Source organism: Sesamum indicum, linkage group LG9 (genome assembly GCF_000512975.1).
Source record: "Sesamum indicum cultivar Zhongzhi No. 13 linkage group LG9, S_indicum_v1.0, whole genome shotgun sequence".
Classification (NCBI taxonomy): Eukaryota; Viridiplantae; Streptophyta; class Magnoliopsida; order Lamiales; family Pedaliaceae; genus Sesamum; species Sesamum indicum.
Window position 1 is genome coordinate 7,812,207 of NC_026153.1, and position 23,201 is coordinate 7,835,407.

Here is a 23,201-nt window from a genome sequence, read left to right on the forward strand (position 1 = left end):
GAAATTATGTGAAAGATTAGAGTTACAAAAGAGACAACAATCTTTTTATGCTCAACGTTTCAGGTCACTAGCATGACCTAGAAAACAGAAAGAGCAGATTCAAGCCTAGTGCGAAGTAGAAAACTGAAATGATTAAAATAAAGACTTGTTATCATATTAGGTTTCAAAATGTCAACCAAACACAGAGAAATAATTCAGCAAATATAAAAAACAAACATCCAAAGTCCAAAAACTGGGAACCATGACAGGGAAATCTTCTTCGATTATCTGGACTTATGTAAAAGAACATCTAACTGCTGACCTACGGCTGTGATGATTCCACTAAACAGTACTTGTCGTCGATGCTTTTTCATAATATCCTTGCCCCCTTCATCACCATTTTTCTGTTTCGAGGCAGAAAATATAATATCATTGAACCATTGTCGAAAGATAATCCTAACTATTAGCAAGCCCACTCAGTAGTAAAGAACAAACTGCATGAAACCTAACCTTTTTGCTTTTCACATCCGAAATGGGTGCAACCGTTGGTTCTGGAATAAAATTAGCAACAATTGCAAAGAAAATTACACCTGCAAAGAACTGTGAAGCCATTTATACAGCAATCAAGGAGTGCACTTATATATGAAAAAGAAGAAGTGATTTAGGCAGAAGTATCAGAAGGCCTCACCCAGAGATTCCCCTTTAAGAAGCCAATGGAGTTTATGGCATTATGAGCCAAATCTAAGAAAGATATGCTCAACATAAGACCTGCAGCAAAACCCTGTTCGGCAAAGATACTCTTATTATGCATATAAAATACTGTTCTAAATTCAATAATAGTCCTTTAAAGTTGCAGAACTGAAAGTACGTCGATCAATGATATATAAACATATGCAACAGTATCTCAAAAAGCAGCAGCTTTTGAAAATATGAATGATTCCCTTTTTACAAATAATCTAGATCAAGAAGCATAAACATCCTACAACATTGAATAATCAGAATGCTAATACAATTTTGGTTACCTGTAAAAGCCCAAGCATCTTCAGATTTGGAGCCTGGTTAATGACAACAAAAAGTGCACCTGTTCAAGAATCCAACCGCGAAGCATGAAGGTAGGTTGTGATGGCCAAAATCAAACATTAGCTGCTAACTAACTCTTTATTCCATTCTCAAAAATATGCAACAACTCGATATTCATACTATTGACAGCAAGTTATCCATAGCAATTGCGGTTCTACTTCACCAGTCAAATAAATCCACGAAATTAAGAATTTCCCTAACTTGAGAAGAATTTAACTATAGAGTATATATCACCGCCATCTTATTAGATTACTAAAGCCCTCAAGATATCAGCACTTAAATAAAACTCGGATGACTAACAGAAACACAAACAAAGATATTGGGTCTAAAACCCAAATGTTAGCACAATCGGAAACCTTGTTATCAAACAGCCAAACACCATATCTACATACTTCCATAACCAATCTTCACAGAACAACTCATTAAAACATCAAAACCCTCTATACAATTGCACCCAAAGCTTAAAACTCACTCACCAATGGAGGTACTCAAACCACCAATAAGTGAAAGAGCAAGGGCAATCAAAACTTGGGAGTCCACAAAACCCATCTGCTCCAAACTCCAAAAACCCAATTTTAATCCGAAAATCTTGGAATCAAAATTTGGAGCAAATTCTTGGAGCCCGTCTCTCCCCTCTCCTCACCGCCGCAAAATTGTATGCAAAGAACTGAAGTGTTTATAGGATTTCCACAGATGACTAAAAAATATTCAACAGATGTTTCCAACTGAGTAGGCGAACCATTAACAGGGCGAGATAAAAATATCAATTTAAACTGAATGGAGCTGTTGGGGGTTCCATTCCATTATGGCATGAAACGAGCTTTTATATAGTTAAAAAAGCACAAGAATTTGTATGAAGTGGGAAAGGGAATATATTATGTAGAGGGAAAGGAAGAGATGGTTTGAGGAGACCAGTCCAAGAAATGCTTAGCACCATTTTCTTTGTTGCTTTCTGTACGTTTACCTAAATTCCCAATTTCTAATTCTCTATCAACTTTTACTTAGTTTCAAGTCAGCCGCTCTTCTAGTTTGTATGTAAAACTATATATTATCATTTGTACGGACATCCTTTTTCACAGTTTAATTAATTTTTAGAGCATAGTTTGACTTTGATGAATTGGGCTCAAAACTGAGGTTTTGTATTCGAATTCAGGTGAATGTCTGCATGTGATTTATTTTGTATGAGTGGATCAGACTCAATTTACTCTTCTTCACCAGGCTCTCAATTGGCCCAAGTGCAATTAACATGCTCAAAGGAAGACAAACCAACCAACTCAAATTTTATCACCCAACTATAGGTTTAGTACCATAAGGCCCAAGATTATCCATCTCAAATGCCACGTCAATCACACTCTCTACATCCTAAGCCACATCATCTTAAAAGGGAGCCAACAAGGATATTGATGCAGGTAACTAATATTTATAACTTTTTTGCTCACTTGACAAGATTTTTTTTTAGCTGATGTATCATTTGAATGACGTGTTCAACAGTACGATAAACATTATTTTTTAAAATAGACATCTCAAGTATTTTAAAGATATCACAACTTCCTCTGACCAGCCCCAAAATCTCTATTAATTTGTTACTATAAATAGGGGTTAAAATGAATCAAAAGGTAACTAATCTCATACATCAAGACTACTCGAATTCTCTCATTTTTATGCACTTCTCTCCAGGTACCATTCAAACTCTCCATCTTCAAATCACACCATTTAGCTCATTCCAATCTCATGCTTTCTCTTTTATCCAATATTTACTATTTTAAGTATTAGAGTGCTAACTCTTATTTTATTTATTGGTTATTCAATAATTTTAGAATTTTCAAATAAGATTATTGGATCCATGTGATGCTACTGGACTCCAATATGCAAGATTATTATAATAATAATAATATAAATATTTTATAATTCTATCCACATGTATCTCTACGATTGATAATAGAATAGTGGTGATCTCATTAATTCTTAAAAGTGGGTTCTTTTTTTTTCTTAAAAATAAAATCAGTCTAGAAAATAGAATATTGATACTTATTAATATAAAAATATTAAATAATAACGGCAATTTGGGTTGGATGGAATAACAATTCCCCAAATTAATTGCCTAAACAAGACCGTGTATTGATATTCTTTATGGGCTTTAACAGGCTAAAACCCAAATGACAAAAATATAAATCCATAATAAGCCCAATTGAAATTAACCCTATTGTTATTATTTGGTTATTGCATTGGGCTATCACGTAAGGCTACATCAAGGCCCAATTACTAAGGGAATGCTAAAATTTTATGAGCTGGATGTCATCTTTTTAGATTTTAAATTTAGGGCTGGGAAAAAATGGGAACAATTGCTCCGTACTCTCGTGAAATTTGATGTAATTATACGTAAATTTTTTATAATTTAAAAAACTATATCTAGTATCTCCAACGCTTGTTTTCGTCTGACAAATAGATTTTTTTGTTAGTTAAAATTCACCAATTTACTGATATTAACATTTCATCTCTAATTGACTTAATATTTTCTTATTACAAGTCAAATAAACTTTTTTCTAACCACAGTACCCTTATCTTCATACGTTAATGTATGTAAAGAGGCATATCTTCGCTCTTATAAGAATAATTAGGCAATAAAAATATTATTAATTATGATCAAACAAATCAATGCAAAAGTTTTTTTGTGGATTTTAATTTTATATAGGTTTCATGCAAAAGTGTCAGAATATGTTTGAATTAGTTATGATACTGTATTTTATATTAAAATATTATATTAAATCAATATAATTCCAATATCAATACGTATAATCAAATATATTTTTACTCTCACTACTATTTCAAAAATTTAAAACTAAAACATAAAAATATAAACAAACAGACATAAGTTACTCAATTCTCATTATTTTTGTAGAGTTATGAACCAAAGTATATATAGTGAACCATAATTCTTGATTATGATCATAACATTTGTCATGATTTTATCTGATAATTAATAGTTTGGCCTCATTTACCGCAACGACAATCATTAATACCCGGTGCAAACCTACGGTTAATTATTGTTCATAACATTGCTACCTTATTAATTGTATGGCACGCTGTTCTTATGTGCATATAATAAATAACTTTTATATTTTAAAATATATTATAAATAAGAATAAAATATATTAATTGGACAGTTAAATGACTTAAGTTAATATAAAATTGGGATGTCGACAAAAATAATTATCTTATCAGTTGAAAGACATTTTTTGAATCATAAAAAATTAATGCAGTTGTATCAAAACCGCCAATTTATATCCGTAGCTATTTATCTTTATTGCCTACAGTATCTATTCAAGTTTTCTACTAGTTCACCTTTGGTGGTGAATAAGTTGAAAATTACTACAGTAAAAATTGAAAGTGTTTAAAAATAAAAGTAAAAAGCGAAAAAAATTGAAGAGGAGCGTCCCGAAAAATAAATTTTATTTATGAAGTTATCAATAAGGTGTAGAAATTAAAATGGAGCTACTTATAATTTAATATAGCCAGCATAGATCAAATTAATTTAAACAGTTCAGAAATAGATAATCTCTACAAAAAAAAAATAAATAAACTCGTTCCTACATTATAAATCACTGCAGTTTAAAAATCATAACAAATCAATACTATCTATCATGGGCACAAAATCGATGCAAAAATTTAAATTTTGAATCAATATTCACATAATTTTACATATAACCAAAATATTTGCCATAATTTTTAATTTTAGCTAATATTTTGATCTCATCTTGCAAAAAAACAATAAATAGTCATTGTGTAACCGTAATTATTTAATATTCATCAAAGAATTTTATTTTTTAATCATATTAATTAACCAATATATTTTTCCAGTGAATGTTAATAAAAAGCCATCATTTCAATTTATTTTCAACAAAAAAATTACCTATAAATATTTACTTTTTAACTATTGCAAACACCACTGAAAAGAACTTCGCAATCAAACAAATTGTTGATAAATGGAAGGAAGTTTTATACACCACACAGAAAAGTTGGACAAAAGTTTGTCTTTATAATAATTGCTTGCAGGTTTGTGCACTCGTGAACTATGTATTTTATCTCTAAAGTACAAAAGGTAGAAAAAACATCATTGACAAAATAATTTGTCATTGATAAAATTAAAATGCCCTTCTCACTTACCTCTATACTTTATTATTCTATTTCCTAAATTAAAGTATCTCCTGAACTATTTTTAGTGATTTAAAATTTTATTCACATTTTATTTTAAAAATAATATTTTTAATTTATATTTTTTATTAATTATGAAATAATAAAAATATTTATAAGCTCAATATATGCAAATATATTTCACAAAGTAAATAAATTATGTTAAAAAGTACATGTAAAAATGTGCCTATACGTAATGCATATAATATTATAGAAAAAGTATGTTATATAACTTATAAGTTTTTATTCAATTACATGTCCACATAATAAAAATGTATCACTTAAAATATAAACTATTATATATTAATTATATGATATTTTAAATTTGCACTGATATTTATTTTTGAAAAAATTTTAATATATAGCAACACATGCAAAAATTATGTAATTTTTTTATCAGTTGTGCAAAAAATATAAAAATTATAAATTTATGGAGTTTATACAGATTCTATACTCAGTATAAAAATTATAAATTATGGGTAGTGTTTATTTTAAATAAAAATTTTTTATAATAATTCAGATTATATTTAGGAGAATGATTGTAATAGAGATATTCAGTGGTGTAAATAATTAAGGGCATTTTCATTATAAAAAAATCAATGTGTACCATGAGGGGCTATTTTATCATTTTATAGTTCAGGGTTGTAAATACACTTTATGCATAATTCAAGGGTGCAAAGTGTTTTAATTCTAACTTTTATAATATGATAGAAATAAAATGTTGTATTAGGCTCACAAATGAGATATTGATAGGTCCAAGTAGGAGGTTTACTAGGCCCAAAAATTGCTATTTACCTTAAAATTAAGTTATCAACTATTTATTTTTTAGATAAAAATCAGTAATTAAATGATTTTTTGAATATATAAATATTTTCTTTAAATATGATTAAATATTTATATTTTATTTATTTCTTAAAAAAATATTTAACTTTTTATTAAGTATATATATTTGTCAATTTCTTTCAAAAAGAATATATAAATTGTTGGTTATTATATTATATTTTTTATGTATCTACTTATATATATTAGTTTATACTATACTTATAATTAAATTTCTTCCCTTATTAAAAAAATTAATTAAAAATAACTTGATAATAATTTAATATGCAAAATACTAAAATATATATTAAAAATAATATAATTATTCAAAGCATGAGGGGGATTTTTATCCAACTAAAGAGATAAGTGTTAAATTATGAATAATTCAGGAGGGTAAAGCGTATTTTACCCTAATAAAAAAAATTGAATCTATAGAATTGAAGGGTGATATCTATAAATTCTCTGATACGATTTGATGTGAATCACATATTTCAAATTGATTAAATCATCTCCATGAATCTATAAATATTTAAATTTAGATTGAATCGATACCAAATGGGAACAATCTAAATAAAAATATGTGAATATTAACAAGTTTCATAATTACAAATAGAACTGGGGGCATTTAATCTATGAGTGACCTTTAGGCAATTACCTCCACATAACTTTTAATGGAATAATTAAGGGGTGAATACAATTTATCCCCATGTAATATTGAAAATGAGTATATTACTCTCTTATGAAAAAATATAATAATTTATCTCATGTACTTTTTGAAATGAAGCAATTTACAGGGAGGTAATTTACTTCATTTTGAAAATCATAGGGAGGTAAATTGTTGTATTTTAAAAAATATAGGGAAGTAAATCGCTATTTGTTCTTTTATAAGGGGGTAATTTGCTCATTCGCAATATCACAAGGGGGTTGGTTGCATTTTTTTTTTCCAATAATTAAGTATATCAAAATTATATAGGTGCATGTGATTTTTTTTGGATGAATGTGATTGAGTACACGTGAAACCCCATAAGCACATTCATTTCATATATATATAATGCAAAATTCACGTTTAAAAGTTTATCGTCGCGTGTCATTTTCCACATTAGACTGAGTGTACATCGTCCCACCTTTTGTCTTTCACGATTGATGGTTTGTCGGACCATTCCGCCAGATATTCTTGGCATTGATAACGAAATATATACCCTATAACTTTGTTGTGTTTACCATGCATTAATTTCGTCAATTTTAAAAAAATAAAATAAAATAATGTAAATAATACTTTTATAAACGAATAAATTATCTCTTTAATTAAAAAAAATAGTACTTTTTACTTTTTATATTTTTTAAAATACAGTAATTTACTTCAATATTTAAGAAAAAAATAAAAAAAATTTACTTTTTTAGCTAGGGAGACAAATTATTTTATTTTAAAAAATATAGAAGGGTAAGTTGCTATTTTCTTTAGATAGGGAGATACAATGTGCGCTAGAATTTTTCACGTTTGCACGACCGTTTTCTTTGTTGCGTTTTGTAAGTTTATCTAAATTCATTATTCTTTCGATTGAAATCTTTATATAATGATTTATCGCTTTTATTTAAAAATAAAAAATTCTGAATTTCAAATGTTATTGACTTATAGTCAAAATAATTAAAAGGGTAAATTATATAATATCTCCTGTATTATGTACTATTAGCTGAAAATCAAATTGTATCTTATAAATATACCCCAAAAAAGAAAAATTAAAATACAGCACAAAACCCACCTTCCACTATAAATGTATTTTGGTGAAGGCTACTGGGTGTTATCCAATGTAATGGTTTGATGAACCATTGGTGGGTGCTTTTTCTAATTATTATTACTAATAAGTTACATTTTTGTAAATAATAATAATCAGGGATCACATAAAATAGGGAAATTCTGGTTTGAACTGGACTTAATTGAACCTAAACCAATTATATAGCAAGTACAATACACTTACCGTGTAATTTGATATACAATACAGAAAAAGTGACCAATCAGATGCAAGAATTTTTCCTTAAAAAATTAATTGATGTACTTATTATATCAAAAATCAATATTTCATAAGGGGGTAATTTGCTTATTTACGACATCATAAGGGGTTACTTGCATTTTTCCCGATGTATATATACTATTATACAAGAAAAAACGAGTTATAAACTCAAAGTAACAGTTATGATACCACTACATCAAATTATTATAATACTAAATATACCCTCAATTGATCGAATCCGATTAACTTTTCAACTCATCTTGAATTAACTACTCAATCAAATTCTTTTAGAAAATTAATCCCATGCCTCATAAATTAAAGTTACTCCCTTTTATCCAATTTTATTACTAATTAAAATAAAAATAATATATTATTGTTTATGTAATTGTGTTGCATGTAGATATAGTCATCGGTAAAGTTTCAATTTTTAATTTAATTCAAGTAAAATATGTATTGTAACCAATGCATTATAAAAAGTAATTAGATAATTTTTGCATGTGAAATTATAAGACCACGATAAATTTTAATATATAAAAATAAATTATAAATTTTAATAAAATAAAAATATTAGTAAAATTATGCACACCAATACGGTGCGCCACAGTGTCTAATAAATATACATCCATCCCAAGGTGACTGAACAGTTGGGGCTCGTCATAGGGACCCTTACCGATGAGTGGTAGCTGTTGCTGCAAAATGAAAGCATCCGATTTGAGCGGTTAGGTGGCAATGGGATTGTTTCTTGAAGAAATCAGTTGACTACTAAATACTTGCGTCATCATCTCTTCCATACATACCCCTAATGGCATCGTGAAAGAGAAAAAAATAAAAACATGTATCTATAAAAATTTTAATGCAGGTTGTGTTTTAAATGATCAATTATATAATAAGTGTAATTCATTTATTGTATAATTGGTGTATAGTTTTTGAAGATAATTGACCACATAGTATATGTATTACACAGTTTGCTCTGTGATTAGTTTGACTCGTCGAACTTGATTTGATTAAAAAAAAATTTATTCCCCAAAATTTTATTGGCCGAGAAAGGAAAAATACATTAAATGCAGGAGTAGGACATATATAAAAACGAAGGAAAATTATCATAGCGTGATTTGTATCCACACGAGTCATTTCATTGATTTATCACTTACAAAATGTGTGTGTGTGTGTGTGTGTGTGTTTTTCCTTCTGGCCGAGAGTTCTATAAAAGGAGGAGGGATGCAACACATGACATGCACAAGAAGAAAATTAAATGGCAGTGTTGGAAGCCAAGATTGTTGTGAGTGCATCATCCGATGATGATGTTTTCGAGACAGGAAAATTTGTGGTGACGACGATAACTGTGAAAACTTCAGATGCCTCGAGACCACCTACGGAACTGTTCATTGTTGCTCCTCTCGAGAAGGGCACATACCCTCTGCTGCTCTTCTGCCATGGTTTTCTGTTTGGTAACAATTGGTACTCCAACCTCCTCGGCCACATTGCTTCCCATGGCTACATAGTTGTTGCTCCTCAGGTAAAACACACATGTACTTATATTTTATGTTAGAAAGACGTCTCGCTAAAAATATAGGAGTTTTTGCACTTATATTGTTCAAATATCTGACCTTTACCCATATGGATAATATTACACACCCGAGATCTTGAGTCGATGGAACGCAAGGACTTATTCTAACCAATTACGGACATATAAAATGGCATGCTCTTACATATAATGATACCAAGACCTTGAAGTGGTATTGTTTGTTTTGGCCGAAATCCCATATTTAGTTAGGTGAACTTTGAGGTTTATAAGACGCTTAAGTCTCCCATCTGGGTCCGACATGGAACAAGTAGTTCAAAACATCACCTCTAAAAAGAAACTCACACTCTCCATTCCAATCTTTATACATAGATTTACTATTTGTTATATCAAAAATATAAGGTCTATTAAAGTGAAATAATTATGTGGCTGTTATCCTTAAAGAATAAAATAAGTTTGGATTCTCTCAATTGTAACAAATCATTGTCGGTACGATTTCATATAAATCACAAACGCCAAAATGAATCAATGGTCCCAATGAATTTATACATATTAGGGTTTAGGATGTACGGGTCTCGATCGTAAAGACTAGTACTAATAAAACAAATTCAAAACTTATCTGAAAAACATAAATCTTATGTGGAGAGGTCTTGATACGACCTTAATAATATATTTGTTTTTCTTGCATATAACTAACACATCACAAACGTGTTGTTTTCTTGATTAGTTCTATGGATTCATACCCATTTCCATGGCTGAGGAAGTGAGGAGAGCAGCCCAAGTGACAGAGTGGCTAACCACAGGCCTCCCTCTTGTGCTTCCTGAAAAGGTCAATCCCGACATCGACAATCTTGCTCTTGCAGGCCACAGTAGAGGTGGCAAGACTGCTTTTGCCTTGGCACTGGGGAGAACAGAACAAAAATCCCGCAAAAAAAAAGCACAGTCAATAAGGGACGTCGTCATCGACGTCGACGTCTCTCAACCCTCCAAATTCAAGGCAGTAATAGGAGTAGACCCGGTGGCTGGCTCTTCCCCGTCGGATCGCCCCCCACCCCAGATCCTTGAATACATCCCTCGATGCTTCAACATGTCGATCCCTGTGGCCGTGATTGGCACCGGATATGGCAACCAATCAGTAGGCATCTTGCGGCCTCCTTGTGCCCCGGACGGCGTTAACCACTCGGAGTTCTTTAATGAGAGCAAACCACCAGTATGCTACTTTCTTGCCAAGGATTATGGTCATTGCGACATGCTGGATGATTGGTACGCAAATATGATGAGTTATGTGTGCAAGAGTGGTAAGGGGCCCAAGGATCTTATGAGGAAGAGCATCGGAGGTATTGTGGTTGCAGTCCTCAAATCTTATTTGGGAGGTAGTGATGACGCTCTCAATGCCATTGTCCATGATCCCACTACTGCTCCTACAACGCTTGATCCCGTCATTTATGTCAAAGAATGAAATAGCAAGTCGTGTTTTTATGCTAAAAAATGTTCAACTTTTGAGTAATAAAGTTGTTGGCCAAGTGACTGGCCTCGCCCTCTGAATGTAGTGTAGTTCGTATCGGTATTTGTATTTTCTCTCTTCTATTTGTGGTCAGAATAAATTGTAATGCGTTTGCTCAGATGCCGAATGAACTTAAAGGAAAAATCCATCCTTGTGTCTGATTATTGTGATTTCCACATTTGGATAAGTTATTCAATGTAAAGGACTTGGGAAATAATAATAATCTATAATGGCCGGGCATTTTAAAAAATTGCTCGAGATATCGAATATGGCATTCGGGTGTTTGAAAATAAAAAAATAAAAAAAAGATATGGTATTGGACCGTCCATCATTTATGCGCCTGTTAAGATGTCCAACATGGACTCGTTTACGGGTTTTTCTTTTATAATTTCAAAAAGAATTAGGATGTTTATTAAGAAAAAAAAACAAGTTTTCAGTAAAACAAAGAATTAATTCATTCCAATCAAACTAAAAATTTTAAGATGAAGTTACTTTATACTTTATCTTGATACTTCTCGTCTTGCATACTTCAATTTTATGATAAATTATAATAAATATATATATATATTATATATAGTCGTGTCAATATCATATCATATTCTAATTTTTTCTTTTTTATCTTTTGTATCTCCATATTAGTATGCGTCGTCATATCCCTATCCATGCATCATAAACAATAATTGATGGAGTACTGGAGGCACGTTTCATACGAAGTGGAAAAAACTTATCTCTTCTTGCAAGTCCACGAACACAATGATTACGTACGCGCATTTATAACGTTATCTTGCAGACAATAATGAAATAACTGCTGCAATGTGTACGAGCTCAGAACAATCAGTCTGGTTTAATTTAACGGAAGGCAAATAAATTTATAGTTGACGATGATTTAAGACTCCAAATAGAATCATTAAATTAAATACCAACATAATCGTGGCTAATATTGTATATGCATGTTGGTTGGGTGTCGTCATAATGCGCGGACGACATGATTTGGACATTCAAGGTGCAAGGATGCAAGTATATTTATCATAATAATAATCTGATTGCGAGTTATTAACTAGTAGGCATGCCTACGTGGTTGAGCCGGTTGTTCCTAAAGGTCCCAGCAAATTCTTGATTGGAATAAAAGAAAATTCTAATCGATCTTTTATCACATTATGATGTTTTTACTCTATTGAATGGTCGGGACACGCATTAGAAAACAATTGGAAAATTATCTGGAATCCCATATCTCTATTCAACAACTTCGATTAGGTCTTTGATTTTGATTGAGCTGAATTCTTGCCTTGGGAACTGTGAATTTTCGCACAGCGGAAACATAGAGAACAAGCAATTGTTCGCAGTATTTAAACGAAGGGAAAGAAGGAAATTGAAAGCAAGAATCACTGATTGTATTTCTTGAGTACTGATAGTTTTTGGTTGCAATGAAGAAGAAGACACCCGTCTTCTTTTATACACAGCAGAAGTAACCAACTCTTAATAAATCGTGCTTGACTAATAAAGTTGCTAAAGAAAGGAAAAAGCGATTAAGAGCAACGGCTAAGAGAAACCGTATTTTAAGGCAAAAGGAAAAACGTTAAAACCAAAATACGATCTTCAAAGCCTTCTCCTTCTTCCTCTGTACAGCAGCTGCAGCAACAGCAGTAAACCATGTACAGCAGACCAGCAGATATTTCAACACTCCCTCCTCAAGTTGAACCTCCCAAAATGTTTACCAGGTTCAACTTGGATATCAGATGCATGAATTTGGTACCTGTTAAGATCTTTGTAAAAAGATCCGTTGGTTGCTCCTTAGAACAGATATGCTTAGGAAGGATCAGCCCTTCTTTATATTTGTCCCTGACCAGATGACAGTCAATTTCTATGTGCTTAGTTCTTTCATGGAATACCGGATTAGCAGTTATGTATAGGGCTGCCTGATTATCACAGTAAAGTGGGATAGGAGTCTGAACATTGATCTTTAGTTCCTTAAGTAAACTATGAATCCATATAAGCTCACATGTGGTTGTGCCCATACTTCGGTATTCAGCTTCTGCAGTAGACCTTGAAACAGTAGTTTGTTTCTTAGTTTTCCATGATATCAAGCTTCCTCCCAAGAATATGCAATAACCGGTTAAAGATCTTCTTGTTTCTTTGCAAGTTCCCCAGTCTGCATCACAATATGCTTCAAGGCTGAAGTTGTTGTTAGAGTTGAAGTGCAAGCCTCTGTTCATAGTTCCCTTTAGGTATTTCACCAAGTGTAGTGCAGCATCTAAATGTTCTTGACAAGGGAATTGCATGAATTGACTGAGCTGCTGGGTGGCATAGCAAATGTCTGGCCTTGTAAAGCCAAGATACAACAGTCTACCTAGCAGCCTTCTATAGGATTCAGGGTTGTTCAATTGCTTTCCTGCAGCAGCTTTGAGCTGCAAACCGGCTGGAAGAGGAGTGTTTGTGGCCTTGCTTTGAGTGAGGCCTGTATCAGCTAAGATGTCTTTGATATACTTGCCTTGAGTGATGATCATTCCCTCATCAGACCTGCCAATTTCTAAACCAAGGAAAAATCTGGCCTTTCCCAGATTCTTGATAGTGAACAGATTATGCAATTTCATTTTAATATCAGTTATAGTATGCTCACAAGGTCCTGCAAAATACAGAAGGATTTAGAGAACTTGAGTCTAATAGAGGAACAACTACATAGTTTGCTGACAGATAACAGATTAAACTTTAAGTCAGGAACATGTAGAGTGTTTCTCAAAGACAGTTTATCATTGAGTTTAACATTTCCAGAGTATTTAATCAGATGTTTACTGCCATCAGCCAAATGTATATAGGTGTCTTGAGCATAATTTTCTGTAGTATCAAATAAGGAGTGATCATTGCACATGTGGGCTGTTGCCCCACTATCAACAATCCACACATCAGATTTTCTGGAATTTAAAGATTTATGCTCAAAGGTTTTACCTGAAAACTCATACTTATCTGGTTGCGCTGCTCCGGTGTTTTGAGACCTCAGTTCTTCAAAGAGCCTGTGGAACTCAGTTCTTATCAGATTGGACATTGCCTTCCCATCAACGGTATTGTTGGCCCTTTCAGTCTCTGTATTCATGGCGACAGCTGATCTATTTTGAATGTTGAGATTGTTCTTCTTTTGTTCTTGCAGTGGTTTGTACCAATCCGGATAGCCATGGATTTCAAAGCATCCTTCCCTCAAATGGCCGATCTTCCCACAATGCTTGCAAACTAAAGATCTTTTGTCTACTGTGGGTCTCTTCTTCCAAAGGTTTCTTGGAGTTTCTTGCTTCTTGAAAGCTTGCATTGCCATGTTTGGAGTTGTCTGTGTCTGTCCGAAATTGACCTCTCTCTGTTTTTCAACATTCAAGACCATTGAATAAGCCTTGTTAAGATCCGGCCGTGGTTCCATAACCAATATCTGGCTTCTCACATTATCATACGCCTCATTCAATCCCATAAGGAATTGAATGAGCTGATCATTTTCTTTTGTGTTGGCAGCTTCTTTTAAGGCTCCGCGGGTGCAACTTCCACAAGTGCAGGTTGGTATGGGGGTGATGCAAGCCAGTTCGTCCCACAGCTTCATGAGCTTGTTGAAGTACGCTGATAAGGACATCGTCCCTTGAGTAGTAGCGCCCAATTCTTTCTTGAGTTGATATTCCATTGGCCCATTGCTTTGGCCAAATCTGTTTTCCAGTTCCTTCCATAGTGCCCTCGAACTGGTTGTGTACATGAAACACTCTGAAATTTCTCTTTTGATAGAGTTCAGAATCCATGAAGCTACCATGGAATCTGTTCTTATCCACTGCTCGAATTCCTTGGCATTCTTTTCTGGTTTTTGCAATTCTCCATTAATAAAGGGAAGCTTCATTTTGGCTGTCAGGCCCAATTTTACGGACCGGCTCCACGAAAGGAAATTTGTTCCATCGAACAAATTTGTCACCAGACTGATCCCTGGGTTGTCACCTGGTTGAAGTTTCAAGATTTCCGGATCTTCCGCCATTCTTGAAGGTTTACTAGATTCTTGGTTTCAAGAAGGTTGATGATGTGATTTTATTTCAGCAAGAAGATATCAGAGACCATCAGTTGATGGCTCTGATACCATGTGAATTTTCGCACAGCGGAAACATAGAGAACAAGCAATTGTTCGCAGTATTTAAACGAAGGGAAAGAAGGAAATTGAAAGCAAGAATCACTGATTGTATTTCTTGAGTACTGATAGTTTTTGGTTGCAATGAAGAAGAAGACACCCGTCTTCTTTTATACACAGCAGAAGTAACCAACTCTTAATAAATCGTGCTTGACTAATAAAGTTGCTAAAGAAAGGAAAAAGCGATTAAGAGCAACGGCTAAGAGAAACCGTATTTTAAGGCAAAAGGAAAAACGTTAAAACCAAAATACGATCTTCAAAGCCTTCTCCTTCTTCCTCTGTACAGCAGCTGCAGCAACAGCAGTAAACCATGTACAGCAGACCAGCAGATATTTCAACAGGAACAAAGGTGAAAGACTGCTGTTTTTAGATTGATGAACAAAGGGTTCAATAACCCAAGACAGGGTAGCACGGCAGCATTTTGATAGTATTCTGGCCAATGAATGAGTTTGCTATCGAAGATAAGACAGAACAGTCCAGGGTCATTTTTCTGGTCCCCAAGAAATTGCAGAGGGCTAATTGCTACAACATAAGCTCAAACCAGACATAACTCAACTGAACAACCTAATTCATAAGAATTGGGTTCCAACCTTCTGAGGTCTTGTGGAAGGATTTCTTTTCCTTCTGCACTCACTTAATCAGAGTCATTTTCAAGGTCTAGAGTGACAATGAAATAAGTATTCTTAATCCCTTCATTTCATCATATTTTAGAATCAAAACCTTATAAATAAACATCAAGTGTATAATTATATTATTATAACAACACTGCACCACCACAAATGATACTGTATAACTACAAAGCCATCCATGTATACTACCATATTCATCAGAATTTTCATACTGAATCAGATCAATGAACCAATTTCATAAGCTACTTGGCACTAAATAACATATAGTATCTCAATGCCAGCTATCTGAATATCAGTTGAAATTAATACTAAGATAATATACACATCTTTTCCAGATAGGAGTTAGTCATATCTGATTTCATCATTGCATAGCTCCAATTTTGAAATTTCCCTAGCAGAACTGGTATTTGCTCTTTGTTTCTCTTCATTCTCTTCCCCGACATTTTTTATTTGAAACCCAAAGATCATTTAGTTCTGGGACCCTGGGTTGGTTTTTTGTGGTGGTGTTCTATGAACTTTGGGCAATTAAGATATCCAGAATCTGCTGTAAAGTACTTGGGCTGTGGTGGGTTGTGGGTGATGGTAATGGTTGTGTACTAGAGCCTCGATCACTACTGTGAGGAAGACAATGGGATTAGGAGCAGCAGATCAGCATGTTTAAGTATTTCAAAAATCTGGCTTATGGTGGAGCAAATTGATGTGAGGTACGGATATATAAGTCGTGGTGCTAATTCTACCTAATGGTGACAGAAAAACTTACACTGCTTTTCGGTTACCTATAAATCTTAATATCATAGTTTAGATCTTTTAAGTACTTGTAGATTTTGAAAGATTCTAATAAGATAACTTCTACTGTTTCTTGTTAGCCAATACATAAACTCTGTTCCTCCATGTAAATATCATCCACTGCTGTTTACATAACTATTTAATCAACCACTCAAGCATATGAAGACTTATTTGGGAATTTCATAACACAAATATTACTTTGTACTTCCATAAATTGAACTCGCCACAAGAATCAAAAGGTCATGAAACAAACAGAGACCACTTCTCCAATTCAACATAATGAAGCAAAAGAATGACACATGATAATTAAAGCAAGTAGAGATCGCACAGTTCTATAAGGGACAACAAACATAACTGCAATTTATTATTACTTCTCTTAAAACCAGTAATCCAAGAAACCCCATTCATTCCCGGGGCACTGTTACAACAATTTTTCAATTAGAACCCGTCATTCAATATCTCACAACAACAACAACAAAATCGCCTAAACCAGTCTCCCTCTCATCATCCACCCCTCATTTGCACTGATAAGTTATAACAATTGTTATAAAAATCAAATTCTTCATGAGTATAAGAATCATACTGATTACTGATCTGATTCAAACCCAAGAAAAAGGATTTGGAAACATACAAAATCACACCTTCACCGGCCTGGCACTATCGCTGGAAGTAGCGTTGATCAATGCTTCCTCCCCCTTCTTCTCCTTCTCTTCAATCAACTTCTTGTTTTTCTCGATTGCAGTGGCAACCTCAGCAGGCATATACTTCTCATCATGCTTCGCCAAGACCTCCGTTGCAGCAAAATAGCAGTCCAAATTCCTCGCCTTCTCAGAAATCCCCAATTTACTACTATTCCTCAACATGACCTCCTCATTCTTCCGAATTTCCTCATCCACCGGCTTAATGAACCCCTCAACGACCACGGAATGCCCCTCGCGGAAGAGATCGGGCAAACTGCCCTCGTACTTGACCAAAATATCCGTGATCAAGTCGGTGATCACGAACTGAATTTCCGGGGAAGAAGGAATTTGGGCAACGCTGTTCTCAAGGACGAGGCCACCGAGGCGGAACTTGGATTTTGTAGGATTGGAGTAGTACTTCTCTAGGGCATCCGTGGGGGTGATATAGAACACTAATTGATCTTGGAATTGGTTAAGGACTATGATTATGAATCCGGCGATGCAGCTGAAGGTTAGGGCGTAGGTCCAAAGGCGGCGGGTCTGGAGCTGCCGGGCTCGAGCCCCAATGTCGGGCTTGTTAGGTCGGGTCGGTCGGATGGACCGGGTCGAAAGGAAACGGAGAAAGGGGTGTTGGGGGTGGTTAAAGATGGGAGATCGGTAAGAATTTAAGTGGGGCTGGGTAAAAGGGTGAAGCTTGGGTACAATTAGGGTGGCGCTAGCGGTGTTGAAGTGATGGCGGAGGAGGAGGCGGCGGCGAATATAGGACAAGGAGAATGTAGAGGCCATTGGAGGAAAGAGAGGCGTGGGGAGAATCTAGAAGGGTTTAACGGAGTTTCAACCATGCAACACCCTCCACCTTTGACATACCCACGAGACGATATAACATTTCTCGGACATTCGTTTGGAAGTTGGACGAATTTCGCAGACTTTTCGTTTAAAATTTAAAAAATTGTGTACTTTGTGAATATTTAAAAGTCAAGAATTTCAAAATTCTAATAACAAGTAATGTGAATTACAATTTATCGACTATTGATTAACTACCAAAAAAAATCATAGAAAGTCGGTCTTAATGTTTTTTAAAATTCTATCATAACTTACCATATTTAATGTCAATTAAGATCATAAATATTATAATAATTTAAATAAAAAATAGGTACAATGAGTGCCAAATCTGTCCATGCGGAGAATAGTGAGTAGATAAGTCTGCAATGACATATATTTAATTTGATGTGAATGTACAATATACTTAATTTAAGAGAATAACAAATTACATAACAAACATAACAATATTAATAATAAAATTATGAATGCCATAAAATTCAATTGAGAATTTATTTTCTTATAGTAATAATGTAGATTGATAAATAAAAGATTAAAAATGTTAATTCTCACTCATATAAAACTAAAATTATAATTTCACCTACCAATAATTAACCATACCACACCGAGAAATTTAAGCACAAGAGACGATAAAACTAAATCCGCATACCTCTCCGTAAAAATTAGAAAGAGCAAATTAAATTTTATTTATCATGATTCATCCCCACAGCCGGAGAAAACATTGTCCACAAGTGCAACCCTAACCAAAAATTAGGGTAAAAAACATAAAAAGCACTACTAAAAGAACCAATCCAATAGCACCCCACACCACTCAAATAATTTTATTATGAATTTAATAAATATGTTTTCAATCTCATACTCTCAACTCTCCGTATATAACAATAGGTATATGAATATGAACATCTACTGCCGGAAGAAGGCGGCAAATGAGAGGAGCACCGTGAAGCAAATGACGGCACCGGAGCAGCTGACTGAAACCCCTGCACCGGCGTCAGGCCCTGGCGCCGGAGCCGGCGCAAAGGTGCTGTCCTGCGCCCTGACGGCGGTGGAAATGAGACAGAGCACCACAAAGATGGCGGCGAAGAATGCAGCTCTAGAAACTCCGGTTTGAGCCATTCGAAAGTAATTGAACAAATTGCGCAGAGAGAGAAGTGTAAGTGTGATTGGTTCTACGGAGAGGAGAATGAAGCAAAGCGGTGGATGAAAGGGTAAAAGAAGGCATTGTATTTATAGCCTTTGGCGGTTGGATTAGAGTGCTGATTTTGGTTTTTATTTTAGGTTAATTTGCACTAACGGTCGAATATCTTAACGTTGGGGGGGTGTGGGGCCCCCACCTGAAAGGAATAGAAGGACGTTGCAATTGTCAGAGTCTAATTAACTTTGGAAATTTGTCCTTTCTTTTTCCCTTTTTTTAGCAGCAAAGCCAAACATGGCCCCCACCCGGATTTCGCTTCTTCTTTATTTGTTAGGTGAAATATTTACATCCAACATTTTATGCCATTTAATTATGGCCTTAATTGAAAATTTCTAAATTCAAATTAGATTCTTTCAAATCCAATTAATTTCATTTTAATTTTGTACAAATTTAACAATTTTGTTATGAAAAGACGTCTTAAAATAAAAGAAGGCTTAGCCCAACTAATTTCGTGTCGGGATATTATCCACTTTTAATTTAATCCCATAAGAAGGAGCTATATAATTTTGTTCTATTAAATTGATAAATCATTCAAATTCATCGTTACAATTGAATGAGACGTTTGCTTTGATCATTATATATTTATTATAATTAAATAAAATTTAAAGATAGATCAACTATTATCTGTAATTTTAAGATTTGCATACGATACAGTGATCCAACGATTATTTGTGATTCAATATGTTTTTCAACTAACAAGATAATTAATTTATTCAAATTTTTAAATTTTTTATTATTTAATAACTGCCCAATTAATATATTATTTATTATATGTACACAAAAACAACGTGTCACAATACCCAATAATACAAAAATACCTATCAAGGAAAATGGCATGGAGTTGGAGTTAATTGTTTTATGCAATCAAGTGACATATTTCATAGTTCTATGTGAACCAATATTTGTTGGTTCAATTGATAAGAAAAGCCAATTTTAATTAGATAATTGTGAGCACGATTTTTTATGCTAGTATAAGTATTATGTTAGTGGATAATTTATAAAAATTTCGATAAACAATGTTTGATTCAAAACGTATACTCTGTATTGTGGTAACATTCTGAATTGAAACCCTTCAATTATTTTATTCTATAGCAAATTTAAATAACATTAGAATTTATACAAACTCATTATGAATGAGAAAAAAAAAAAAAGAAATGTATATTTTTTATACCTTATCTGTATATTTTTTTATTTTTCAAGTTTCAATATAATATAGATATATATACATTTAATAATATAAAAGAGACGTGATTTGACAACAAATAGTGATTTTTGTCTTAAAAAAATTACAATATTTATATATATACATATTCATATATAAAAATATATATAAAAAAGATATGATTTGACAATGAATAGAAATTTTTGTCTCACAAATCTCAATATCAAACATACACCACTTATTTTAAAATATTTTAAATTACCTCAAATCACAAATTCAAACATACCATCTATTTTCAACATACACTTACTTATCTCTATTTTTATCTCTCTGTCTCCAAAATCCAAAACAAAATACAAATCCAAACATAAGGTTGGTGTGTGTGATTGTTAACTTTAAATGAACTTTGGAATAATTAACATTTGTGAAGAATTAGATTATTTGTAAATAATTATCTTTTCAAAATATTATTTTACAGTTTTTAGAAACTTGATGCTCATGTAAATATATTTTCACCAAAAATTTAATAGGACAATCATATTTGAATTTTTTATTCTAAGTTTTATTATATTTTTAATATATATGCATTATATGTATATTTTTCTTTAAGGCAAACAAACTATATAATTTTTGTACAAATAAAATAAAAAATAAATTTAAATAAAAACTTTAATTCTATTACGGATTGATATTTTATTATAATATATGTTGCATTTATATATACATGTTACGAATATAAAAATGATAGCAGTAATTTTATTTAAAAAAAGATTTTATAGAGGTTTGGTGTAAGTGTGAAATGAAATATTGGTAAAATAAAAAATGGAGTTGGGCAAATGATGAGCCTTTATTATATATGGTAACAATAATTTGTTAATATAAGATGACAAGTTGTATTTGCTTGAATTCCAAGCCACAAACACAACTGATTTATGGAATTGCCCAAATTGCCATTGATTTGGTCAAAAACGTAAGTGAATGCAAGAAAGAATACAGCGAATGGGTGAATCGTCATTGATCTTCTCCCCAAGGGTAAAACGGGAAAGCAAGGAACAAGAAAACGTGAATCAAAATCTCAACAAATAAGAATCGTCCACACTTCACCTAATCAGAAGAAAAGGTTTCGTTGGGAGAAGAAGAGTTATACAGAATTCATTCTTCAACAACTCTTCTTTTTCTCTCTACTAATCGAATTTAGAGAGAGAGAGAGAGAGAGATTTCAGAAAAACCAGACACCAAGAAAAATAAAATTCATCCTTCTTTGATCAATCGATAGGCGTTTGGTGAAAGACACGAGAAACACTCTCTTTTTTTCTGATCTTGCAAGTTCCACGGTCAGTTCCTTGTTGTTTTCCTGCTTTCCCCCTTTTCTTTAGGGGTGTGTGTGTGTGTCTGTGTTTTTCTCTGCGATCGTTTTGTATATGATATATGAAATGTTGCTGGTGTATTCTGAATATTGGATCTGTCTTTTGTGGGTTATTTGATATATGGGTTTTTGAAATTTTGATAGTATTGTATGTCAATTTGCCTGATGAAGGTTTCTGTTGTTTCTTTTGATTTTTTCTATTTTATATTGAGCTTTTCGTTTTCTTTGATTCAGAAATTTTCAGTTTTTTTATTCTTCTTTCTCTTAAAATGTATGTGGTGGAGTTGGCTTTTCCCTTTTCTTGGTTTGGGGGGTGGGTTCCTTTTTGGGTTTTGATGATTTGTGAACTTGACGTTATTTCTTGAGAAGGTACCTAAAAATTGCGTTTTCTGACATATTTTTGGTAAAGAATAAATCTTTGTAATTTCACTTAGTATATGATTAAGGTTGTCAGTAATAGCAGCAGGAACAGATGTTTTATGAGGTTTTATGCTCTTGTCTTTCTGCGGGTAAATGAATATTTTCAAAAACTCAAGAGTTGGAGGTGGGCTGAGGGAATACAGCTTGCTGTCATGTGAACAATATAATATCACTTTTACTTGATTAGCTTGTTTGTAATACTCAATTTTTCAATCTTTTCTACCATGAGTTGCTGTTAAAGATATTTGTGTGATTATTGATTTTTGTAGCCTTCTTGAGTTTTCTGCGTGTGAAGACGGCCCTTGATTCTTCCGACATCCCTTAGTGTCCTTTTAGGTTTTCTGTCTGATCTCTAAGGTTTCAATGATGGAAAACTATTGCTTTAGATCTCCTCAGTGACAAGTAACTCGTAGCTGTTGTGCTTAATTTTGAGGGGGGGTGAAGTAATATATTCTTTCCCATGATCTGTGGAAGTAGAAACTATTCTTGTGCCTTCCCTGCTTATGTGTAGAAAGGTAAAGAGACTGAATGCATGAAAATTATGGTATCATATGTTTTAGTGTTTTACAGGGCAGCGGAAGTTACGGGATGGAACACGACGAAACGGGATGCCAACCTCATCCAGAAGGCCCTGTTTTGTGTGTCAACAACTGTGGCTTCTTTGGGAGTGCTGCTAACATGAACATGTGCTCCAAATGTTACAAGGACCTGATGTTGAAACAAGAACAAGCTAAGCTTGCTGCATCATCGATCGAGAACATTGTCAATGGATCATCAAGTGGCAGTGAGAAGGAATCTACTGCTGCAGAAGCTGGAAATGCACAAACCGATTTGGCAGAAAAGAAGGCAATATCTGTGCCAACAGTTAATGCTTCCAC

General features: G+C 33.2%; 3 protein-coding genes and 1 long non-coding RNA gene across 5 annotated transcripts in view; 2 read left to right on the plus strand and 2 right to left on the minus strand.

Moving 5' to 3' along the window:
• Positions 1–2,038, minus strand: part of LOC105171066 (zinc transporter ZTP29) — a 5,161-nt gene extending 3,123 nt beyond the window's left edge. The window contains exons 1-5 of one of the 2 annotated variants that reach the window (XM_011092073.2): positions 1,536–2,038; positions 1,002–1,060; positions 668–760; positions 490–579; positions 302–383 (exon numbers count right to left, since the gene is read on the minus strand). In XM_011092073.2, the coding sequence (XP_011090375.1) occupies positions 302–383; positions 490–579; positions 668–760; positions 1,002–1,060; positions 1,536–1,608 (397 nt within the window). In that variant the 5' untranslated portion in view covers positions 1,609–2,038. The remainder of the gene's footprint in view (positions 1–301; positions 384–489; positions 580–667; positions 761–1,001; positions 1,061–1,535) is intronic. The other variant, XM_011092072.2, reaches the window with a different exon arrangement.
• LOC105171067 (chlorophyllase-1-like) lies at positions 9,302–11,268 on the plus strand. Its single transcript, XM_011092074.2, has 2 exons — positions 9,302–9,594; positions 10,328–11,268. Exons 1-2 carry the CDS (start codon positions 9,331–9,333, stop codon positions 11,057–11,059), a joined length of 996 nt encoding a protein of 331 aa, XP_011090376.1. The 5' UTR covers positions 9,302–9,330; the 3' UTR covers positions 11,060–11,268.
• On the minus strand, positions 16,991–18,242 carry LOC105171068 (cytochrome c-type biogenesis protein CcmE-like). The gene has a single exon (XM_011092075.2). It carries the CDS (start codon positions 18,124–18,126, stop codon positions 17,296–17,298), a length of 831 nt encoding a protein of 276 aa, XP_011090377.1. The 5' UTR covers positions 18,127–18,242; the 3' UTR covers positions 16,991–17,295.
• On the plus strand, positions 21,637–23,153 carry LOC105171069. Its single transcript, XR_002287800.1, has 2 exons — positions 21,637–21,871; positions 22,894–23,153. It is a non-coding gene; the product is annotated as an uncharacterized LOC105171069 (long non-coding RNA).